We start from the raw sequence: 22,656 nt of genomic DNA on the forward strand, positions 1-22,656 counted from the left end.
TAGAGGGGGTTGAAAATCTCTGTGTTTGTCTGTGGTAATGGTCGTGTGGCAGCACGGCAATTGTGCTTGGCTTTAAAAACATGTGTCTGTACATGGACATACAAACACCCGCAAGAGTTATATAATTAAAAGGGTCAACTGAGGACATGGCAATAATTTCTCCCCTGTACAGGAGACAGGCCTTTCTCAGGATTTTAACATCCTGCTGAGAATAATAGGCCAGTTCTTTTTGGAGGTTAAATACAGAGCCTTGGTTTTCCTGGTACCAGAAAATAAATGAGGCTCTCTCACCTGACATCATGTTATCAACGCCATAATCCTCCATCCTAGGTAATGGCCCCACATAGTTAGAATTGGCCACAGTGTTAAAGAAATGGGGGAAGAAGCCCTTGTAGCCCTTAAAACCCATGGCTTGTGGCATTTTGGCCAGTTTCATTGGCAAAAAGTTTAAACTATCCAGAAACCTGATGCTCAGCTTCTTAACAGTTACACACATCAGTTTGCCACCCTGTGTGATGAGGTCCACATCTACCTTCTCTGCCAAAAAGTTGTCTAATTATAAAGTAATTGTCATAACCTTTTGCATTGTGGGCTAGAAAAGTGTAACCCCTGAATTGTTTGGTAATGAACCTTTTAACAAAATTAGAAACGCAGTCAGTTCCTTTGAATTCCCAGGTATCACACTCCTCTAGACCCATTGCATAAATATAATTTGGTATGTGTATGCCGGTTTCTTGCATACATTCAAAATCATAAAATATGTATTTCTCTGTTATTTCAGAATGCTTGATAGGGGGCATGAAGCAGTAGTGCCTCTTTATATCTCCAACAACATCCTTACATTGTTTACAACAATGAACTCTGCAGACATGTTTCTTTGGGGCATAGGCTAAGCAAGATTTGCAATAGATTTTAGTTTTACATATGTTTGACAAAGCCATGTGCCTTTCTAAGCAGACATTGGATTTGCAATATACTTTACAATAAGGGCACATTTCCTCCTGCTGCTGCTGAAGTTGCTGACCACATCGGGGGGTCCAAACATAAGCGACATCTATACTTACAGTTGTGTGAGTGGCTACAAACATTACCACATACAGCACAGTAATTTCTTTTGCCATCTGGTTAATAAAATCATCAGCTGGGAATCCACCCAATGGCCTCCTCACGGATCGCAGAGGATTAGTTAGACCCCCTCTATCAAGATGTAGTTGAACTAAATCTCCCTCCTGCACTCTATCACCCATCTCATTCAGAAGCTGCTGTATAGATTGATGGATAGCTTCCTGTGCTAGCATTGGATGGCCTAACTGCTCCAAGTTAACAAATCTGAAAACTTCTGAATGTTGATCCATTGGCAAGCACTGCAATTGCCTTTCCCAATGTCCAAGCCTTTCTAGGTAAACTCTTGGCATATCAGGAGGTTGGGGAACTTCTTGTGGGGGAAGTTCTAAGGCAATTTCCTCAGGAGGGTCACATTTATGTTGCTTGCAGGGGTGTTCAGAACCATTACTCTTTTGTTTACGCTTATGTGCAGTTTGGTGTTTGAATGTTGGCTGTGGTTTACCATATACTTTTGGGGTGGTGGATTTTGATGTTTCTTTCATGCAGATCTGCTGCTGCTTCAGGGAAGTTGGTTCTGTTGCTTTGTACCCCATTACAGGTTTCAGGACCAGTCGTGGGCATGTATACAGGCAGAACAAATTTGGGTCTGGGAGAGAGAAAAATGAAGATAAGTTTCCAGGCTTTGTCCCTCACACATGGCCTTATAAATTGTATTGTTAGCATACCCGTCCCTGCATTTTATCACAAAAGTATGCAATTCAAATATTTAAATATACCTGTCTGCAACCTTCTTAGAACAACATTATCGGATAAAGTCTTAGATTCTTTCGAGCTACAGTTCTGAAGCAAATGGGCAGGGGCACTGGTATTTTCAGGTTGTAAGACCAAGCAGGGGGGTTGATACAGAGTGGAAAAATTTGAGGCTTGTTTGGATGATATTTTTTCTGTGTGGGGAGAGAGAAAAATGTGCTGATTACACACATCTCCCTGTATGTCTATCACAAGCACAACAAAATATACAAACCAACTATTTATACAATACTTTTCTGCGGGCGTTTGCTTTTGGAGCCTGTCTCTTTTTTCTGAAAGGAATCCTGTGGAGTTTTACAACGCTTGCGATATTTAATAAAGGATTCAGGAATGAAATCATCCTCATCATCTAGGGGGTCAAGAGAAATTAATTCCCATGAAATAATCACATGGCTTCATCACCCCCCCATCTCCCAAATCTGTGAAAATATCATGCATTTCAAATAGTTTAAATATACCTGACTGCAACCTTCTTAGCACCTCATCTTTGGATAAAGTCTTAGATTCTTTCGAGCTGTTTTGTACTAAATGGGGGAACAAAATAAGGATAAACTTTGGGGGTAGAACCACATGGCCCAAAATTAACATTCTAAATATACAAAAAACATACCTGGTTGCTTGGAAGGGCTCCCTTCAAACATTGTGGGGTTTTGATTTAGTTTATCACTACACTAAATATGAGAAACAGAGACAAATGTGGGTGCACATGAAATAAAATAAAACTTTTTTGGTCTAAAGGTGCCACTGGACTCAAACTTTATTCTGCTGCTTCAGACAAGCAAGGCCTCCCCATTTAAATCTATGCTTTTACCCCAGTTACTTTTTAAATCATTTTGCTCCTACATAATTCAATTTACCCATTACTAAAGGAAAATATGCCTTAAAAACTTACCTAGTGTTGCCTTTGCCTTGGTTTTGCTCTGAATGGCCAGAAAGAGCCAAGCTATGGAGATGGTGATGCTGGCTCCTTTCTGTGGAACTGAGAAAGAGGAAGCCTACAGATGCGCTAATCCCTTTAAAACATTCTAATCTCCTTTGTGTAAAAGCTGTCCCATGATTCGTCGTTGGTGTCAGGTGATTTGCAAGCTCAATGGAAATGCTCCTCCTCCTCACTGCATTCTGCTTCCTCCCTCACCCAGGCCCCACCCCCTCTTCACTCCCCCCCCCTCACTCCAGCAATGTGTCCCACAAGAAATGACAAAACTGAACATCGACATTTTAGGAATCAGTGAACTAAAATGGACAGGAATGGGTGAATTTAATTCAGATGACCATCAGGTATACTACTGTGGACAAGAATCTCGCAGAAGAAATGGAGTAGCCTTCATAATCAATAAGAGAGTAGGAAAAGCAGTCTTGGGATACAATCCCCCAAATGACAGAATGATCTCAGTTCGAATCCAAGGCAAACCATTCAACATCACAGTGATCCAGGTCTATGCCCCAACCACTGCTGCTGAAGAGGATGAAGTTGATCAGTTCTATGAAGCCCTACAACACCTTCTAGAAGCAATGCCAAAAAATGATGTGCTTATCATCATGGGGGATTGGAATGCTAAAGTAAAGGAGGAGAGTGCAAAAGTTGGCTTGAAACTCAACATCAAGAAAACAAATATCATGGTACCCTCTCAATTCCTGGCAAATAGATGGGGAAGAAATGGAGATAGTGACAGATTTTATTTTCCTGGGCTCCAAGATCACTGCAGATGGGGACTGCAGCAAAGAAATTAAAAGACGCTTGCTCCTGGGGAGGAAAGCTATGGCAAATCTAGACAGCATCCTAAAAAGCAGAGACATCACCCTGCCAACAAAAGTGCGTTTAGTCAAGGTTATGGTATTCCCAGTTGCAATGTATGGCTGCGAAAGTTGGACCATAAGGAAGGCCGAGCGTCAAAGAATTGAGGCTTTTGAACTCTGGTGCTGGAGAAGACTCTTGCGAGTCCCTTGGACTGCAAGGCGAACAAACCGGTCAGTCCTAGAGAAGATCAGCCCTGACTGCTCTTTAGAAGGCCAGATCCTGAAGATGAAACTCAAATGCTTTGGTCACCTCATGAGAAGGAAGGACTCCCTGGAGAAGAGCCTAATGCTGGGGGCGATTGAGGGCAAAAGAAGAAGGGGACGACAGAGAATGAGGTGCGGGATGGAGTCACTGAAGCAGTCGGTGCAAATTTAAATGGACTCCGCAGAATGGTAGAGGACAGGAAGGCCTGGAGGATCATTGTCCATGGGGTCGCGATGGGTCGGACACGACTTCGCACATAACAACAACAACCCCTTTACTACTGACATGCTTCTCTTTGTCTTAACCTGGGAGTTGCCCTCTGACCATTCATCTCTCCAGCTTTGTCCACTCACTCGCTCTATATGGCCATCCATGGAGACACATAGAGGTTGCCAGGTGCCATCTGCTGTCAGGGGGAGGGTGGTGCTCTTTGTGAGCTCCCCCCTGCACTTACCTGACAACCTGACCCATCAGGTTCCCCATCTCAATTGCATATTAAAACCCTTTGGAACTTGGTGAAAAAGCAGAAAATTATAAGATCCCTCTTACAGAACGAAACTGTATGTGGTCCTTGAGTGTAGTTTGGGGAGATTGTTTGTCCAGTTTGAGTCCAGTAGTATTGCTTGGCTTTTTCTTGGGGTCCCTGTGGGGGGGCAGGCAGTTGTAAATTTCCTGCATTCTGCAGGAGTTTGGACTGGATGACCCTGAAGTCCCTTCCAACTTTATGATTCTGTGATTCTAAACCTCTCCTGGCAAAGAGAGAAGCAATGGGCCAAGCCTCACTGGCTTCAGTTGTGTGTCCATCTGATGGCTGAGAATCCCAAGGAAATGTTGCTGCCCTTACGGTATTCGAAGGGCATTTTACAGGATAAAGGAACAGTTTTGTCAGTGACTGTTCTCCAATTCAATTATATCTTTCTAATCCAGGAGTCCTCACACTTTTTGAGTCAGTGGCCACCTTTGGAATTCTGATACCAGGCGGAGGATGCAACCACAAGATGGCTGCCAAGAGAAGTGGAGCCAACAGCAAAATGTCAGAAAGAGAGGTGATGTATAAGTCAAATGGTGTCTTTTCAACTTTGCAGGCATAGACCCTGTTGACCTGGATGTTTTTGAATCCGCACAGCCTGGAAAATCTTCAGTTGTTAATCAAAAGGGGTGAAAGCCCCACCTGACCCCATTTACTTTCTAAAATAATTTTTGGGGAGGGGCACCAGAGCACCATGTTGGGGATCCCTGTTCTAGTAGTTGTCAGTGTGGCTACTCTGACTAGTCCCATTGAAACAGAGGCTTCCTCTTTTGCAGATCACAGAATCATAGAGTTGGAAGGGGCCGTGCTGAGCCAATCAGGATAAGGAAGATTCTGCTGTTGATATTTTATTTCTAAGGCTAAAAGCCTCCTGGACTCAAAAGAAAGAGACTGAAATTTACAGATTAATTTATGCTCTTCCATCCTCTTTAAACCCATTATTTCCCTCCAAATTCATTTGCATGATATCAGGACCAGGGACAACAGTTCCTCCCTGTGTCCTCTTATTTTCAACCATCTATTTATTTCTGTGTATTGTTTATCCCAGAGACATTTCTCTTTCACTGGGCATATATTCATTATGAAATAATTCTCAGAGAAGACACAGGCCACTGATTTTTTGCAATTTGCATCAGCCACACTCTTAAGTTATGTTGAAAGCTCAGCTTTTTGGTCCCCTTGTTTCAGAAGTGAATTAATATTTCTGTGACCTTTACCTGATGGCAGACGAGAAGCATTAGGAATAAAAATCACAAACAGACCTGCAGAGATGGGCCCCTCAAAATTGCATATTTGTTATCCTGAGCAGGGAAGGAATGCAAGGAATATGAATCACCTCCTTATGAAGTTGACACTGAATGTTAACATTGTTGGTGAATGTGATGGGAAGTGCTGTCAAATTCTGCTGGGACTTTTGGACTAGACTTGGCCCTGAGTCCCTTCAGAAAGATAGAGCTACAGAGTAACAGAGTGTTTGCAGATATTGGTTCCCTTTTGTGGATGAGGCACAGATCTCAGTGCTTTGAGGTTAAAAGGGAATAATTTTTATCAGAAAGTTTATACAAAAAGATATATCATATTCTTCTGCTTCAGTCTCCTTACTGAATCAGTGCACAAAAACTTAGAATGTAGTTGCAAGGAAATTGTATACGGCACTGGTCAGACCACACCTGGAGTACTGTGTGCAGTTCTGGAGGCCTCACGACGAGGATGATCTGGGGCCAAGGGACCAAGCCCTATGAAGATAGGTTGAGGGACTTGGGAATGTTCAGCCTGGAGAAAAGGAGGTTGAGAGGGGACATGATAGCCCTCTTTAAGTATTTGAAAGGTTGTCACTTGGAGGAGGGCAGGATGCTGTTTCTGTTGGCTGCAGAGGAGAGGACATGTAGTAATGGGTTTAAACTACAAGTACAACAATATAGGCTAGATATCAGGAAAACGTTTTTCACAGTCAGAGTAGTTCAGCAGTGGAATAGGCTGCCTAAGGAGGTGGTGAGCTCCCCCTCACTGGCAGTCTTCACACTTTTCTTGGATGCTTTAGGATGCTTTGGGCTGATCCTGCGTTGAGCAGGGGGTTGGACTGGTTCGCCTGAATGGCCCCTTCCAACTCTATGATTCTATGATTCTAAGTTTGGTGAAAGAAGTCCCAACTCAGACAGAAGTAATAATGGACTTCTAAATTACTGTGACTTCAAGAATTACTAGTTTATCCCAAGTAAACATTGTGTAGGGTAAGGACCAAGTGTAGGGTAAGAGGACTGCTGTTTTTCATCTCTGCTTTGAATCCTTGCTCACTCTCATGCTTACAACAGATCATGTGTACATTTCTTTTTATTACAAAAACCAAACATTTCATCTGTAGAGTCATAGGCTCATCACATCACATACCACCTATAAACCTTGCTTAAACCGGCATTAAATATATTACAAATAAAACTGCCATATCCTGTTTAGCCCAAGCAAGACTCATTCCATCAGATTTCAGAAGCTAAGCAGAGCTTACCCTGGCTAGTATTTGGGATCGGAGACCTCCAATAATTTGGTTGGGAGTTCCACCAAAGAACACTAGGGGTCATGACGTGGAAGCAGGAAATGGCCAACCACCTCTGAACATCCCTTGCCTGGCTGCCGGATCTCCTGGCTATGCTTCACATGCCGTACGATAGATAGATGGATGGATGGACGGATGGATGGATGGATAGATAAACTGAAACTTACAGCCCTCCCCTGAAATATCTCTAAGTACAAATTTTATGTTGCCATGTTTTCCCAGACTCTCAATACATAGCCTCATCTTTCACACAAATTCCAGTATCTGTTACTGTGCAAGAGGTCCTTTAAAATACCCAAGGCAGGGAGAGGCGGAATCATGGCGACCTAATCGGTTCACGGCTGTGAACTCTCGTCCGGAGCGGTGGGGATTTGGCTAATTTTAGCTGGTCAGACGTTGGTAAGAACAGCAAATTCTCCCGTAGTCTTCTTTTGATAACCCCAGGCATCTTAGGGAGTTATCAAAGACCCAAATAGACCCACAGGGGCTCGTCCCCGGGCATTAAGCTGCTCCGGCTCTGGGGCGCAAGAGGACGCCGACGCCATTTTGTTTTTGTTGTTTGGTTTTTTTGCTGGTGCAGTTTACTTTTAGCCGACTTTTTCCATGCTTTAGTCCGGCCTTGGTACCTCAGCACCTTTTATGAAAGCTGTTAGAAGATAGGGAGAATTCTCGGAGGAATGAGGAGCAGATCAGATAATTAGACCTCAGACCTCGGAACGCGGCCCCGCCTCTGCCGAGATTTTGCGAACGGGGGAAAACTAAATAAACAAAGATCAAGAGCTTCACGGCTTCACAATTTTCTGCAGGATTAGAGGATTGGAGGGGTGTGCAAAGCAAGAATTTTGACTTACTTGGTGGTCGAAATTAAGTCGAGCGGTCCGTTTAAATCAGCTGCAGAGATGGAGGTGAGGACTAATACCAAGATCGGCACCGCCTTAAGGGGGCTTAGTCTTTGGGAAATAAGGAGGCTGTCGTGGAGTTTGCCTGACTGCAAAAGCTTCTCAACCTTGCATACAGGAGCCAATGAAAGGACAAACAAAAATCCTTTGGAAGAGACACTATTTGGAATTTACTTTCTCATTTCTGTTGAGTTCTTTTTTCTCTCTTGAATATGCTTCTACTTTTTGGTTATTTCTTAATTTGTGGTGGGGGGAGAAAAAGGCAGAAGAGCGGACAGCAATATTGCTGGGAACCAAATTAAGGTGTACTTGGTCTGGAAATTAAAGAGACAGAGATATTTGGTTGCTGAAGAAAAAGGGAATTTGACTTTGCAGTTAGTGTAAGAGTGGACTAATATTTGAAGGGGGTGAAGGCAATTTGAGCTGAAATAAAGACTCTGCATGAAAGAAGCACATGGATATAAAGATAAAGTTGGAATCCTAGCAGCTGTTCTGCCACCTTCAGAAGAAAACTACAGGAGGAGGGAGGAAGAGAGAAGAAGACCCACTTGGGGGGATATCTTTCCCCCCCTTCCTCTTTTCCTTATCTCTCCCATTTCATATTACCTATTCCTGGTTTATAGAATACAGTGAAGAAACTAAAACAATTTGTGGGATTATAGCATAATTTATATTAGTGATATTAGCTTGGAGAGTTTATATAGAGAGTTTAGTGTACATAGAGTTATAGTTATATACATACTGAGATAGTTGCCAGATTGTTTGTGTCATTAGATAATAGAGTTATAGGAAATTAATTGTATATATGAGACAAATAGGATTAGGGATATTTGTCTGGATCTGGAAAAGGGTACTGGAGATTATAAATGAAATTGAAAGTTTAAATTGTCTTTATATATCCCATATGGATGGAGTTCACCTACAAAAGAATCGGGAGAAGGAGATGGAAAATGAATAATTTTATTTTAGAAGACCCTAAGATTCTGAGAAAATGTGAAGCAGATTTACAGGAATTTTTTAACCTAAATAATACCTTAGAAGTGTCATTAGCAACTGTGTGGGATACAAGCAAGGCTTTTATGAGGGGCATTTTATCTCATGCAAATACAAAAAAAATAAAAAAGAAAAAGGAAGATTTGGAGAGGATAGCAAAGACTCTTAGGGAATTGGAACAGGAACATCAGGCACAAAAAACAAAGAAAGTTGCTAAGCAAATACGATTACTCAAGTCACAGAGAGATAATATTGAAATGGAAGATTTGAGGAAAAAATCGGAGTACCTGAAACAAAAAGAATTTGAGTGGGGAGACAAGCCGGGTAAATGGCTCGCGTAGAAGCTATGAATGAAATCACAAAAACTGACCACTAGGCAAGAGTTGTGGATGAGGTGAAGGAGGTGGGGACCCTAGGGGGAAGTGACCATGTCCTCATAGAATTCCTTTTGAGATGGGGAGCCAAGGAAGCTTGTAGCCACATGCGGATGTTGGATTTTCGTAGGGCAAACTTTAATAAACTCAGAGACATGATGAGTGTCATACCATGGACGAGAATGCTGGAAGGGAAGGGAGCATGTGAAGGGTGGGCGCTACTCAAACAGGAGCTATTGCATGCTCAATCAATGACTATCCCAGAAAGACGAAAACACTGCAGGAGCTCTAAGAAGCCTATTTGGATGAACAGAAAACTTCAAGAGGAACTAAGAAAGAAAAGGAAAATGTTCAGGAAATGGAGGGAAGGACAGAGCTCTAAAGAAGAGTACCTACAGGTTACTAGGCACTGTAGATCAATCATCAGAAAGGCCAAAGCTGAGAGTGAGCTAAGATTGGCCAGCGAAGCCCATTGTAACAAGAAAAGATTTTTCAGTTATGTGAGGAGCAAACGTAAAGTAAAGGAGGCAATAGGCTCACTGTTGAGTGCGGATGGACAAACTCTAACGAAAGATGCAGAGAAAGCAGAAAGGCTTAGTGCCTATTTTACATCTGTTTTTTCCCACAGGTCAAAGTGTTTAGGCACATCTAGAGATGGCCGTAACCAAAGGATAGTGTCTGGGTGGCAGGTTAACATGGATAGAGAGATGGTCGAGAGGCATTTAGCTGCACTGGATGAGTTCAAATCCCCTGGGCCGGATGAAATGCACCCGAGAGTACTCAAAGAACTTTCCAGAGAACTTGCACAGCCCTTGTCCATCATCTTCGGAACCTCTTTAAGGACTGGAGATGTCCCTGAGGACTGGAAAAGAGCAAATGTTATTCCGATCTTCAAAAAAGGGAGGAAGGATGACCCAGGAAACTACAGACCAGTGAGTCTGACTTCTGTTGTGGGGAAGATAATGGAGCAGATATTAAAGGGAGCAATCTGCAAACATCTGGAGGACAATTTGGTGATCCAAGGAAGTCAGCATGGATTTGTCTCCAACAGGTCCTGCCAGACCAACCTAGTTTCCTTTTTTGACCAAGTAACAGGTTTGCTGGATCGGGGAAATTCGGTTGATGTCATTTACTTGGATTTTAGTAAAGCTTTTGACAAGGTTCCCCATGATGTTCTGATGGATAAGTTGAAGGACTGCAATCTGGATTTTCAGATAGTTAGGTGGATAGGGAATTGGTTAGAGAACCGCACTCAAAGAGTTGTTGTCAATGGTGTTTCATCAGACTGGAGAGAGGTGAGTAGCGGGGTACCTCAGGGCTCGGTGCTCGGCCCGGTACTTTTTAACATATTTATTAATGATCTAGATGAGGGGGTGGAGGGACTACTCATCAAGTTTGCAGATGACACCAAATTGGGAGGACTGGCAAATACTCCGGAAGATAGAGACAGAGTTCAACGAGATCTGAACACAATGGAAAAATGGGCAAATGAGAACAAGATGCAGTTTAATAAGGATAAGTGTAAAGTTCTGCATCTGGGTCAGAAAAATGAAAAGCATGCCTACTGGATGTGGGATACGCTTCTAGATAGCACTGTGTGTGAACGAGACCTTGGGGTACTTGTGGATTGTAAACTAAACATGAGCAGGCAGTGTGATGCAGCGGTAAAAAAGGCAAATGCCATTTTGGGCTGTATCAACAGAGGCATCACATCAAAATCACAAGATGTCATAGTCCCCTTGTATACGGCACTGGTCAGACCACACCCGGAGTACTGTGTGCAGTTCTGGAGGCCTCACTTCAAGAAGGACGTAGATAAAATTGAAAGGGTACAGAGGAGAGCGACGAAGATGATCTGGGGCCAAGGGACCAAGCCCTATGAAGATAGGTTGAGGGACTTGGGAATGTTCAGCCTGGAGAAAAGGAGGTTGAGAGGGGACATGATAGCCCTCTTTAAGTATTTGAAAGGTTGTCACTTGGAGGAGGGCAGGATGCTGTTTCTGCTGGCTGCAGAGGAGAGGACACGCAGTAATGGGTTTAAACTTCAAGTACAACGATATAGGCTAGATATCAGGAAAAAGTTTTTCACAGTCAGAGTAGTTCAGCAGTGGAATAGGCTGCCTAAGGAGGTGGGGAGCTCCCCCTCACTGGACGTCTTCAAGCAAAGGTTGGATACACAATTTTCTTGGATGCTTTAGGATGCTTAGGGCTAATCCTGCGTTGAGCAGGGGGGTGGACTAGATGGCCTGTATGGCCCCTTCCAACTCTATGATTCTATGATTCTATGAAAAACAAAGCATAAATAAGCTAAAAATTGAAGGAAAGGTCTACTCGATTGAACTCAAGATACAACAATATCTTATTAAATTCTTCCAACATCTGTATCGGCAAGAAGAAAATCCAATAGACAATACCATATTTTGCAGAGATATACCAATTAAACGATTTTCGGACTATCATAAAAAAATCCTAAACCAGAAGATAACAACTCAAGAAATATATGAAGCAATAAAATCAACTAAAGCTCAAAAAGCACCAGGGCCTGACGGTTTAACATCAACTTACTATAAGAAATTTTCACATGTGATTACTCCAATACTGTTACAACTGTTAAATGAAGTAATTGAGGATAGAAATAAAAAATTACCAGAATCATGGAACCAAGCCTCTATTTCATTAATTCTTAAGGAAGGTGGAGACCAACTTTTGCCTCATTCTTATAGGCCCATATCACTGCTAAATAATGATTATAAAATTCTTACTAAGATATTGGCGGAAAGACTGAAAACATGTATTGGGAAGTGGTGAACCCAGATCAAACGGGCTTTATGCCCAAAAGACTAATGAGGCATAATATTTGTCCTGAGCGCAATGTACTTTGTTAAACAGCAAAAACTGCAGGCTGCATTTCTTTTTTTAGACGCTGAAAAAGCATTCGATAATGTCCACTGGAATTTTCTAATGGAGACGTTGCAAAGAATGGACTGACACCTTTTTGAAGCTGGTTGCCAATGTTTATATCATATATAAGACAAAAAAAGAAAGATCTGCAGACATTAAACCGAGAAGGAATCTCATAAAAATGGTTAGAATATAACCAATTAAAATCCAGATTTAAAACAGATTTTAGAACGCAGGATAATATAAAAATGGACCACACAGAATTTGAGGAAATCATTTTGCAACAGAAATCTCATCTACAAGGCCACATATATAAGATACTGCCAAAATATGAAACTGAAACGAAAGTGGTCAAAAATTGCACAATTAAATGGATGAGGATTTTCAAAAAGCTGATCACGGTAGATGCCTTGGACTAGATGGCCTGTATGGCCCTTTCTAATTCTATGATTCTATGATTCTAATATATGGAAAAATGTGAATAAATTAACAAAAAGCCAGATCATAAAAGAGAACTGGTATAAGATGTACTACCACTGGTATATGACTCCCAAGGCGATTGCCAAAATAAATAAAGAAAACAGCAATAAATGTTGGAAATGCAGGAAAAAATAGGGTCATTTTTTCATTTATGGTGATGTCCTAATATACACAAATTCTGGAATCCATCTGGAATTGGAGAAGATGCTAGGCCTGAATTTTAGCATGAAAGAAGATTATTTTTTGTTGAGTTTTATACCGAACAATATCCAGCCACAAATGAAATCTTTAGTCTTTCATGCAACAACAGCAGCAAGAATGGTAATAGCCAAAAATGGAAATTAAAAGAAATCCCCACCATAATACCCATGGCATACCAAAAGATACATATTTTTATTATACGTGTATTCATCAGTGTACATTTGGATGGGTCGTTAGATAGGACACCAAGTTTCCCTTGACACTTTACTTTGACCAAGTGTTTGTCCTTAATCCCGTCCATCAGGTTATTGGCAAATAGCTCTTCTGTATCCCATCGGCCAATGAAATTCATCATTGTATGAATGGAGGGAATCCGTTTTCAAATCTTAATTCTTTCTTTCTCCTTCCTATTAAAAGAGTTCTGAGGTTCGGTGGTTGTCACAACCTGCGACAAGGGTCCCATATGCGGAAATTTGGTTGGCTGCCCTTGTTTGACCAGGTACCTGCGAACATAAGAGGAAAAGTGCAAATTGTATAGGGAATAAAGTGTTAAGCTCAAGATTATCGCTACAAAAGATGTTATGATGTGCTTGTGTCTTTAGAACAGCCTTACTCAACATTTTATCATTACGAACCCCCTGAAAAGTTCTTCAGATTTCGAGAAACCCCAGACGTGGCACATTCATGCAGAATATGGTTGGGGAGCAGAGCTGAGTACATGCCCACCTGGCGCCACTCTCCTTCCCACTCCCTCCATGCCCATCATTGGCCATTTTGGGGAGGGGGGGCAGGTTGACATGAACATATCCAACAACCTTTTAACAAATTCAAAACAAATAACAAATAGTTAACTCCCACCCATTTGGGAAACCCTTTCAGGGTTGTCAAGAAACTCCAGTGTTCCACAAGACCCTGGTTGAGAAAGCCTGCTTTAGAACAAAACTCAGATGACGCCCCCACCATATCCTCACCCTTGTCTCCCAATAGGTGCCAGCAGGCAACCCAGAAGTGAGATCTAGAGTCCTAGATTATAGCCAGGCCAGGGTGGGCTGACAAGGGCAATGCTCCAACCCAAAAGTGCCATGCCCCAGCAAACAGCTTTGAAAAAGATCCAGTCTTACCAAGGGTGGGGTGATCTGCCACAGTAAGAGGTGGGCTCTAGCGACAACCATCACTGGCAAAGGCAAAGGTGGCAAAAGAACAGATAGCCACCGGCTGCCACAGAACTCAAACGGCCAATGCTCAAGTGTGAGCAAATGAGCCTGCCCGCACGTAGGCTTGGGCCAGGGTGTTTTGGCACCTCAAGACCAGCCCGTTCTGGATGCTGCCCTCCAACACCAGGCTCCAGCTACCTGGCCTCCTTCCTGCAACTGCTGCAGGAAGGGTGCAAAGAGAAGTCTGTGTTGTTCCAAACTCCAAGATCTGTTGTGTTTATGGACCTGCTGAGGACAGAGGAGGTCTAAGGCAGGATCCAAGCAGATACACAATGGGCCTTGCCTATCCCGTCTGCTGGATACCATCGGTTTAAACCTCGGTCGACCAATCAGGTGCACTGGTGGGAAGATTTATTTTCTGCTGTGTGTATATATGTTGGGATTTTTGGGGTTGGGTGGGGAGTTCAGTCTGGTTGTTGGTTCCACTAGCACAGTGGTTCTCAACCTTCCTAATGCCGCAACCCTTTAATACAGTTCCTCATGTTGTGGTGACCCCCAACCATAAAATTATGCAAGTGTTCTTTCACAGAAACTAAATCAAAAGTGACCAATGGCGTGAAGATCCATTGTTCATGATGATATATAAATTGGTTATAAATTGTATATAAATTGGTTGGTACCTTCAGGAGGAGTGGCAACAATGCCCCCCCCCCCGGCTAAGCTGCTCGTCCTGCCACAACCCTGTGAAAGGGTCATTCGACCCCCAAAGGGGTCCTGACCCCCAGGTTGAGAACCACTACACTAGCAGCTTGTACTCATGTTGAGATCACAATAGGGGAGCTCTGGCAGGAAGTGAAAGTGAAAATGCGAAGAGCCAAACTCAAGCTTCCTATCACCCTCCCTCCTTTTTTGTGGAAACATTTCATTTTCTCGTTTACTGGCCTCTGCATCGACTCAGCGATAGACAAACTTCATCAGTCTTGGAGAGCCAGTTTGAGTAATCACTAATCACATATTTCCATTTGGAATATCCAGCTTCTTGGACAAATCTGTCCTTAAAACTGAAATATTCAGGCTCTGATCCTGTGAAAGGCTCTGATGCCTATGGGCTGTGGAAATCAATGTAGTGAATTAGTTATAAAAATCATAAACATGGACCAAATGGCCTGGACTAGGGCTGGCCAAATTGTGGCTCTTTCCAGATGTGCATGGATGACAATTCCCATGAGCCCCTGCCAGCAGAGGCTCATGTGAATTGTCATCCATGGGCATCTGGAGAGCCACAGTTTGGCCACCCCTGACTGAGCCAAACACGTTTTGATGCAAGAGTCTTCTTCAGTGGTTTGGCATACATTAGTATGCAGAAATTTGTAAAATATATAGGCACCATAGGGATGCTGGTCACCAGATGGGACCTGGGGATCCCCTGGAATGACAGCTCATCTCCAGACGAAAGAGATCGGTTCCCCTGAGGGAAAAGGCTGCTTTGGAGGGTGCCCTCCATTGAATTCTGCTCCACTGCCCCAAATCCTACCCACTCCCAGCTCCACCCCCAAAGTCCCCAGGTATTTCCTAGCCCAGAGCTGGCAACCCAACTCTAAACATATATCACACACTGTCAAATAATGAAAAGGAGAAATTGTAGCAATAAATACTGTGACATAGGTTGCAGTTGAAGAGGCCTCTATATCTACCACTGGAGACGCCAGGTAGATATGAACCTTGCCATGTCCTGATCAATAAACAATCGGATATTATTGATGTATTTATTTTTCGATTTTTATACCGCCACTCTTGGAAAGTCTCACAAATATATACAAATATTTTTCAGAACGGCTGCCCAAACTCCTCAAATCTACGGATCACTACCCATTTGTAATGGTCCATGTGGGAACGAATGACATGTCCCTGAATACCATCGCTCCTATTAAAAAAGACTATCAAGATCTGGGGAGGAAGCTCAAGAAAATGGGAACACAAGTCGTATTCTCTTCAATCTTGCCTGTCAAGGGAAGAGGAATGTGTTGAGAGAGGAAGATAATGGAGGTGAATCACTGGCTGTGTAGTTGGTGCTGGCAGGAGAGATTTGGTTTCAGGGACCATGGGATAGGCTTTCTTGAGGAAGGCCTACTAGCACCTGATGGACTGCACTTATCGAAACTGGGGAAGAATGTGTTTGGCAGGAACCTGGGGAGATTCATCAGGAGAGCTTTAAACTGAAGCCACAAGGGGAAGGAGACGATCAACATAGGGAGTGTATGGAAGGAAAACGATTGGAGGCAGGCCAGCTCATAGGGAACCAAAAGTAAAAGGATTCAGATGTCTTTATACTAACGCCCGAAGCATGGGCAATAAAAAGGAAGAGCTGGAACTTCTCATGCTGATGGAAAGGTATGATCTAGTAGGCATCACAGAAACTTGGTGGAATGATTCTCATGACTGGAATGTAATGGTGGATGGATATGAACTGTTCAGAAAAAACAGAATAGATCAAAGAGGTGGAGGAGTGGCACTGTATGTGAGGAAAGGGCTTACCTGTCAGGAAATTCTAGTGAAGGAGAGCATATCTACAGTGGAAAGCATCTGGGTGAAAATAAGCGAGGTGAAAACAAACAGTGTGGTGGTTGGTGTCTGCTACCAACTGCCTGACCAACGAGAGGATGTGGATGCTGCACTTTGTGAGCAGCTTGAGAAAATATCCAAACGGCAGGACCTTGTCATCATGGGTGACTTCAATTTCCCAGAGGTGTGCTGGGAAACAAACTCTGCGAAGTGTCCTCAGTCATGCAACTTTCTGACCTGCCTGACTGACAATTTCATTTATCAAATGGTAGATGAACCCACAAGAGGTTCAGCCATACTGGACTTAATACTGACCAACAGGCAAGAGTTGGTGGATGAGGTGAAGGAGGTGGGACCCTAGGGGGAAGATACCATGTCCTCATAGAATTCCTTTTGAGATGGGGAGCCAAGGAACCTTGTAGCCAGACGCGGATGTTGGATTTTCGTAGGGCAAACTTTAATAAACTCAGAGACATGATGAGTGTCATACCATGGATGAGAATGCTGGAAGGGAAGGGAGCATGTGAAGGGTGGGAGCTACTCAAACAAGAGTTATTGCCTGCTCAATCAATGACTATCCCAGAAAGACGAAAACACTGCAGGAGCTCTAAGAGGCCTATTTGGATGAACAGAGAACTTCAAGAGGAACTAAGAAAGAAAAGGAAAATGTTCAGGAAATGGAGGGAAGGACAGAGCTCTAAAGAAGAGTACCTACAGGTTACTAGGCACTTTAGATCAATCATCAGAAAGGCCAAAGCTGAGAGTGAGCTAAGATTGGCCAGGGAAGCCCATTGTAACAAGAAAGGATTTTTCAGTTATGTGAGGAGCAAACGTAAAGTAAAGGAGGCAATAGGCCCACTGTTGGGTGTGGATGGACAAACTCTAACGAAGGATGCAGAGAAAGCAGAAAGGCAGTGCCTATTTTACATCTGTTTTTTCCCACAGGTCAAAGGGTTTAGGCACATCTAGAGATGGCCGTAGCCAAAGGATAGTGTCTGGGTGGCAGGTTAACATGGATAGAGAGGTTGTCGAGAGGCATTTAGCTGCACTGGATGAGTTCAAATCCCCTGGGCCGGATGAAATGCACCCGAGAGTACTCAAAGAACTTTCCAGAGAACTTGCACAGCCCTTGTCCATCATCTTCGGAACCTCTTTAAGGACTGGAGATGTCTCAGAGGACTGGAAGAGAGCAAACGTTATTCCGATCTTCAAAAAAGGGAGGAAGGATGACCCAGGAAACTACAGACCAGAGAGTCTGACCTCTGTTGTGGGGAAGATAATGGAGCAGATATTAAAGGGAGCGATCTGCAAACATCTGGAGGACAATTGGGTGATCCAAGGAAGTCAGCATGGATTTGTCTCCAACAGGTCCTGCCAGACCAACCTGGTTTCCTTTTTTGACCAAGTAACAGGTTTGCTGGATCAGGGAAATTCGGTTGATGTCATTTACTTGGATTTTAGTAAAACTTTTGACAAGGTTCCCCATGATGTTCTGATGGGTAAGTTAAAGGACTGCAATCTGGATTTTCAGATAGTTAGGTGGATAGGGAATTGGTTAGAGAACCGCACTCAAAGAGTTGTTGTCAATGGTGAACGAGTCCTTGAGGTACTTGTGGATTGTAAACTAAACATGAGCAGGCAGTGTGATGCAGCGGTAAACAAGGCAAATGCCATTTTGGGCTGTATCAACAGTGGCATCACATCAAAATCACAAGATGTCATAGTCCCATTGTATAAGGCACTGGTCAGACCAGACCTGGAGTACTGTGTGCAGTTCTGGAGGCCTCACTTCAAGAAGGACGTAGATAAAATTGAAGGGTACAGAGGAGAGCGACAAAGATGATCTGGGGCCAAGGGACCAAGCCCTATGAAGATAGGTTGAGGGACTTGGGAATGTTCAGCCTGGAGAAAGGGAGGTTGAGAGGGGACATGATAGCCCTCTTTAAGTATTTGAAAGGTTGTCACTTGGAGGAGGGCAGGATGCTGTTTCCGTTGGCTGCAGAGGAGAGGACACATAGTAATAGGTTTAAACTACAAGTACAACGATTTAGGCTAGATATCAGGAAAAAAATTTTCACAGTCAGAGTAGTTCAGCAGTGGAAGAGGCTGCCTAAGGAGGTGGTGAGCTCCCCCTCACTGGCAGTCTTCAAGCAAAGGTTGGATACACACTTTTCTTGGATGCTTTAGGATGCTTAGGGCTGATCCTGCGTTGAGCAGGGGGTTGGACTAGATGTCCTGTATGGCCCCTTCCAACTCTATGATTCTAAAAAAACAAACAAAAAAACAATAGTTTCCATAAACCCCCCCCCCCCATAAAACAGCCCTTTTCACAAACCAAGCAGACAGCAATCACTACTCTAAAAGATTTTAAACACCTCATCCCCTATCCGCCGTGGTTCAGCCCGAGGGCCAGGTTCTCTTCTGAGGGGATTGGGGAACCAGATCTAACCTATGGTGTGGAGCCAATCACATGTGTTGTATGGAATACACCATAGCTAATTATTTATTGAAAACCTCTTGCGGCGCAGAGTGGTAAGGCAGCAGACATGCAGTCTGAAAGCTCTGCCCATGAGGCTGGGAGTTCAATCCCAGCAGCCGGCTCAAGGTTGACTCAGCCTTCCATCCTCCCAAGGTCAGTAAAATGAGTACCCAGCTTGCTGCTGGGGGGTAAACGGTAATGACTGGGGAAGGGAATGGTAAACCACCTTGTATTGAGTCTGCCAAGAAGATGCTAGTGGGTGTCACCCCAAGGGTCAGACATGACTCGGTGCTTGCACAGGGGATACCTTTACCTTTTAATTATTTATTGATCAGGACACAGCAAGGGATGTTCCTACAGAGTCACCATCTTAGTAAGACTGTAACTTAAGGCCTTATAGCACTTTTAACTTTCGTAAATAAATTCATGCATTTTCATATATTTCATATTTTTCATTTTTCTATACATTGCATTTATTATATTGCTTTAAGCTTTTTGGGATTCTTGATCCCAGTTCCTTTTGGGGAGTGGGGGTTAAGTCTTTTCTCCTCTTTTTTCTGACCATCCTATCTACGCCAACAGGATGCAAATCTCTCTGACAGAGGGCTTCTGTGGTTTGGAACTTATTTTCACCTGTCATTTTCTAAAAAATTATGCCAAATTTCAGAGGGAAATATGAAGGAAATCTATCAAACAGGATTGCACACTGGAGAATGTCAAGAGCTTCAAGTTGGGATTTGACTCCTGGTTTCTCTCCCTCCCCACACCACACACAAACCCTCCTCCCTAAAATGTCATGCTTATTATTTAATTGTTCTTTAATGAAATAACCATAATTAGGATTCTCCTTCAAAGGTATCTGAGCAAATTAAGTAAGGTGCCTCACACTTACCCACGCATTCGTGAAATTGTGGCTGGTGATGTTGGTGGGAGATTAGAATTTGCTGGCTGGGTAGCTGACCAATGAACCTTGCCGGTGTATCCAGAAGTGTTGAGAGAGCTGAGAGAAGGGAAAGGGAGGAGCAGAGGAACTGATTAAATGGGCACAGGCTCGAAATAATGACTTCCCAATAGCAGTAATTAAGGCCAAGATGCTGGCGAGGGCAGCTGTTGGGGAAGGGAAGATGCAGCAGGCACAGTTGGAGGGGGGGAATCTGAAGAACACCAAAGCAGAAATGAAACATTTGTTTTACCTCATTGATACCCCAGTGGGGACCCAAAGCGGCATACAATATTCTCCTGTCTGCCATTGTGTTTTCGCGACAACCTGGTGAGTTAGGTTCACCAGAGAGTGTGTATGCCAACGTCACCCAGCAAGCTTCCATGGCTCGTGTGAGGATTCGAATCCCAGGTCCATTCCGCACAACTTAAATGTAGCCAAAGTCTTACCTTTTGTAAATGCTATTAATTTAATGTTCCGCATGACGTCATAAACAAACTGCAAAACATCCGCCAAACTCCAGCAACAATTGGAATTTTATAGCACTTAGGGGGAAATCCAGAAAACTGGATTCCCTCCCAAAAAAACGCTACACTTCTGAGCACAAACTGCAACACATCAGCGAAAGACATGTGCGTTCTCAAAATAGCGGTATAAGAATGCCCCTCCCTAGCTCTTGCCCCCAAGCTTCCAGAGATGCGATCGTCATTTTTTCCCCCTAAAACCGCCGAAAGCAACAAATAAGCGAGGCTTCTTTGGCTGAAGTCCCTCCACAGAAGTGCTTAACAGTAAAACAAAGCTCCCTTCTGCAATTGTCTTTAACATTTCCAAGCATAGCCCCCTGTTCGACACTGCCCGTAATTTTGGCCAGAAATTGCACCCATTGCGGGGGGAATTTTTTTTTTTACTTGAAGAGCGTGTAAACGATTAAGCACCAGCTCCTACGCCAGCGAAAATGGTGTTTCTGAGACACTGAATGAACAAATATTCATTGCTACTGGTGTTTTCGGGTTTTTAAAAAACAGTTTTTAAAGGGAAAGGGGCTTTTCGGGACCACAAACATAATGGTTCATTGGCTGTTCTGTTTGATTGACAGCCAGGGGCAGGAAGAAGCGCAGAAAAATATCGCCTCCTTTGTTGTGATTCCGGCGAGACCAGAAATCTGTGGGGAATGAATAGGCCGCTACTGGGACTTCAATATTCCACTAGAATTGGTGAAGAATGATGAAATTCCCCTTATTATATATAGCGTTTCTCCATACTGCAAACATTTAGCAACATTGGTTATTCTGCAGAATGGCCCCCAGAATTCCCATCTCTTAGCCTGATGACTGAGCAGTGATACCACACTGGCTGTCATCACAAGACTTGTTCAGTGCCAGAAGCTCTACTTTTTGTATGGCAAACTAACCCATCCAGAAAAAATGCTTTAAAAAAATCAAAATATTTGGAAGAGGTTTAACTATCTTACATTAGATCAACATGTGCATCTGTCTCAGAATAAGAGCCGCATGGTCAAGTAATTCCATACCACCTAGAAAACTGTTCAGGTGGAACCCAAGCATCTACAAAAGTAACTGAAGGTGGCAGGGGCTCATGGGAATTGGAGTCTGTGGATATCTGGAGAGCCATAGTCTGGCCACCACTGCCCTACAGGTTTTCAAGACAAGGGCCTCTTAGAGGTGGTTCACACTGTGCAGCCTCTGTGCAGCAACCATAGACTTCCTTGGTGGTCTTCCACCCAAGTACTCACTAGGGCAGGTCGTGCTTAGCTTCCAAGATCTGATGAGGTTAGAGCACACCTACTTTAGGGTGATGATTTCTAGCAGTTCCTAGGAGGTGGAAAAGAAACCTGCGCCTCTAGAATGCCAGCTGCATTTACTCTTGTATTTTAAAATAATCCGCAGAGTGGCCTCACTTATAAGATAACTTTGTCAAGTCAGGTGGAACCAACAACCTGGCTCGAAGAATGGAGGATGAAGATCAGCCGCATGAAATTCCATTATACCTGGCAATATACTGGAAATTAACGCACATCTAATCACTGCGTAAGGACGGGGGGACACCTGAATTCTCATTACACACTGCAGAGAATTTTTTATTTGTAAAATGCCCTAACCTTTAGAGCGTGCAAACCTGGATCGGCCGCCAATGAGGATGGCTGTGGCTGGCAGCTTTCTTTTCGAAAGGGGGACAAGAAATGAACAGATTCATGGCTCTCTGTTAAGATGACAGCAGGACACGGTGCTTTGCAGAATTGCTGTGGGCAGTGGGATGAACCCGGAATGTGGGGGCTTAATTTTTGGAGGGGGATAACCTATTCACAGTTGCTTAAAATCTTTATGCTGAGTGGCTTTTGTTCCAGTATATCCTGAAATAATTTGAGTATTCTCTGACTCTTTTGGTTTTTAGAATGCGGGTGGACTCTTTCCAGTACCCAAACCCCTTCTCGTAAACACTTCAGAGCTATCGCCCTGTTTAGACTGGGTAAGGGCTTTTCTTTCTCTCTGGAAGATCTTTCACTTTTTTTGGCCCAAACAGGAATATCCATCTAACTATCCACTCGTCCTTACCAATTTTCCCCAGTTCTCCTGTCTGTGTTAAATCAATTCTCCTCTTCAGCATCCAGCTCAGAAGTTTCTCTGTGCTCAGTTGATGCTAACCAATCAGATCTCTCAGAACAGTCATTCAAGGCTTTCTGGCTCTGGGATGAATT

At 43.4% G+C, this 22,656-nt stretch overlaps 1 protein-coding gene and 1 long non-coding RNA gene across 2 annotated transcripts in view; both read right to left on the bottom strand.

The window, feature by feature from the left end:
• Positions 1-224: 224 nt before the first annotated feature.
• LOC143820402 (uncharacterized) lies at positions 225-2,772 on the bottom strand. Its single transcript, XR_013225333.1, has 4 exons — positions 2,486-2,772; positions 2,334-2,399; positions 1,842-2,224; positions 225-1,711 (listed from the first exon to the last, which is right to left on the bottom strand). It is a non-coding gene; the product is annotated as an uncharacterized LOC143820402 (long non-coding RNA).
• Positions 2,773-12,239: 9,467 nt separating this feature from the next.
• The window catches only part of SPMIP7 (sperm microtubule inner protein 7), a 31,343-nt gene continuing 20,926 nt past the window's right edge, over positions 12,240-22,656 (bottom strand). Inside the window, exons 8-9 of the mRNA XM_077303045.1 lie at positions 19,893-20,000; positions 12,240-13,308 (exon numbers count right to left, since the gene is read on the bottom strand). Coding sequence (XP_077159160.1) covers positions 13,185-13,308; positions 19,893-20,000 — 232 coding nt within the window. The 3' untranslated portion in view covers positions 12,240-13,184. The remainder of the gene's footprint in view (positions 13,309-19,892; positions 20,001-22,656) is intronic.

This window comes from Paroedura picta, chromosome 11, assembly GCF_049243985.1.
Source record: "Paroedura picta isolate Pp20150507F chromosome 11, Ppicta_v3.0, whole genome shotgun sequence".
In the NCBI taxonomy this organism is placed as follows: Eukaryota; Metazoa; Chordata; class Lepidosauria; order Squamata; family Gekkonidae; genus Paroedura; species Paroedura picta.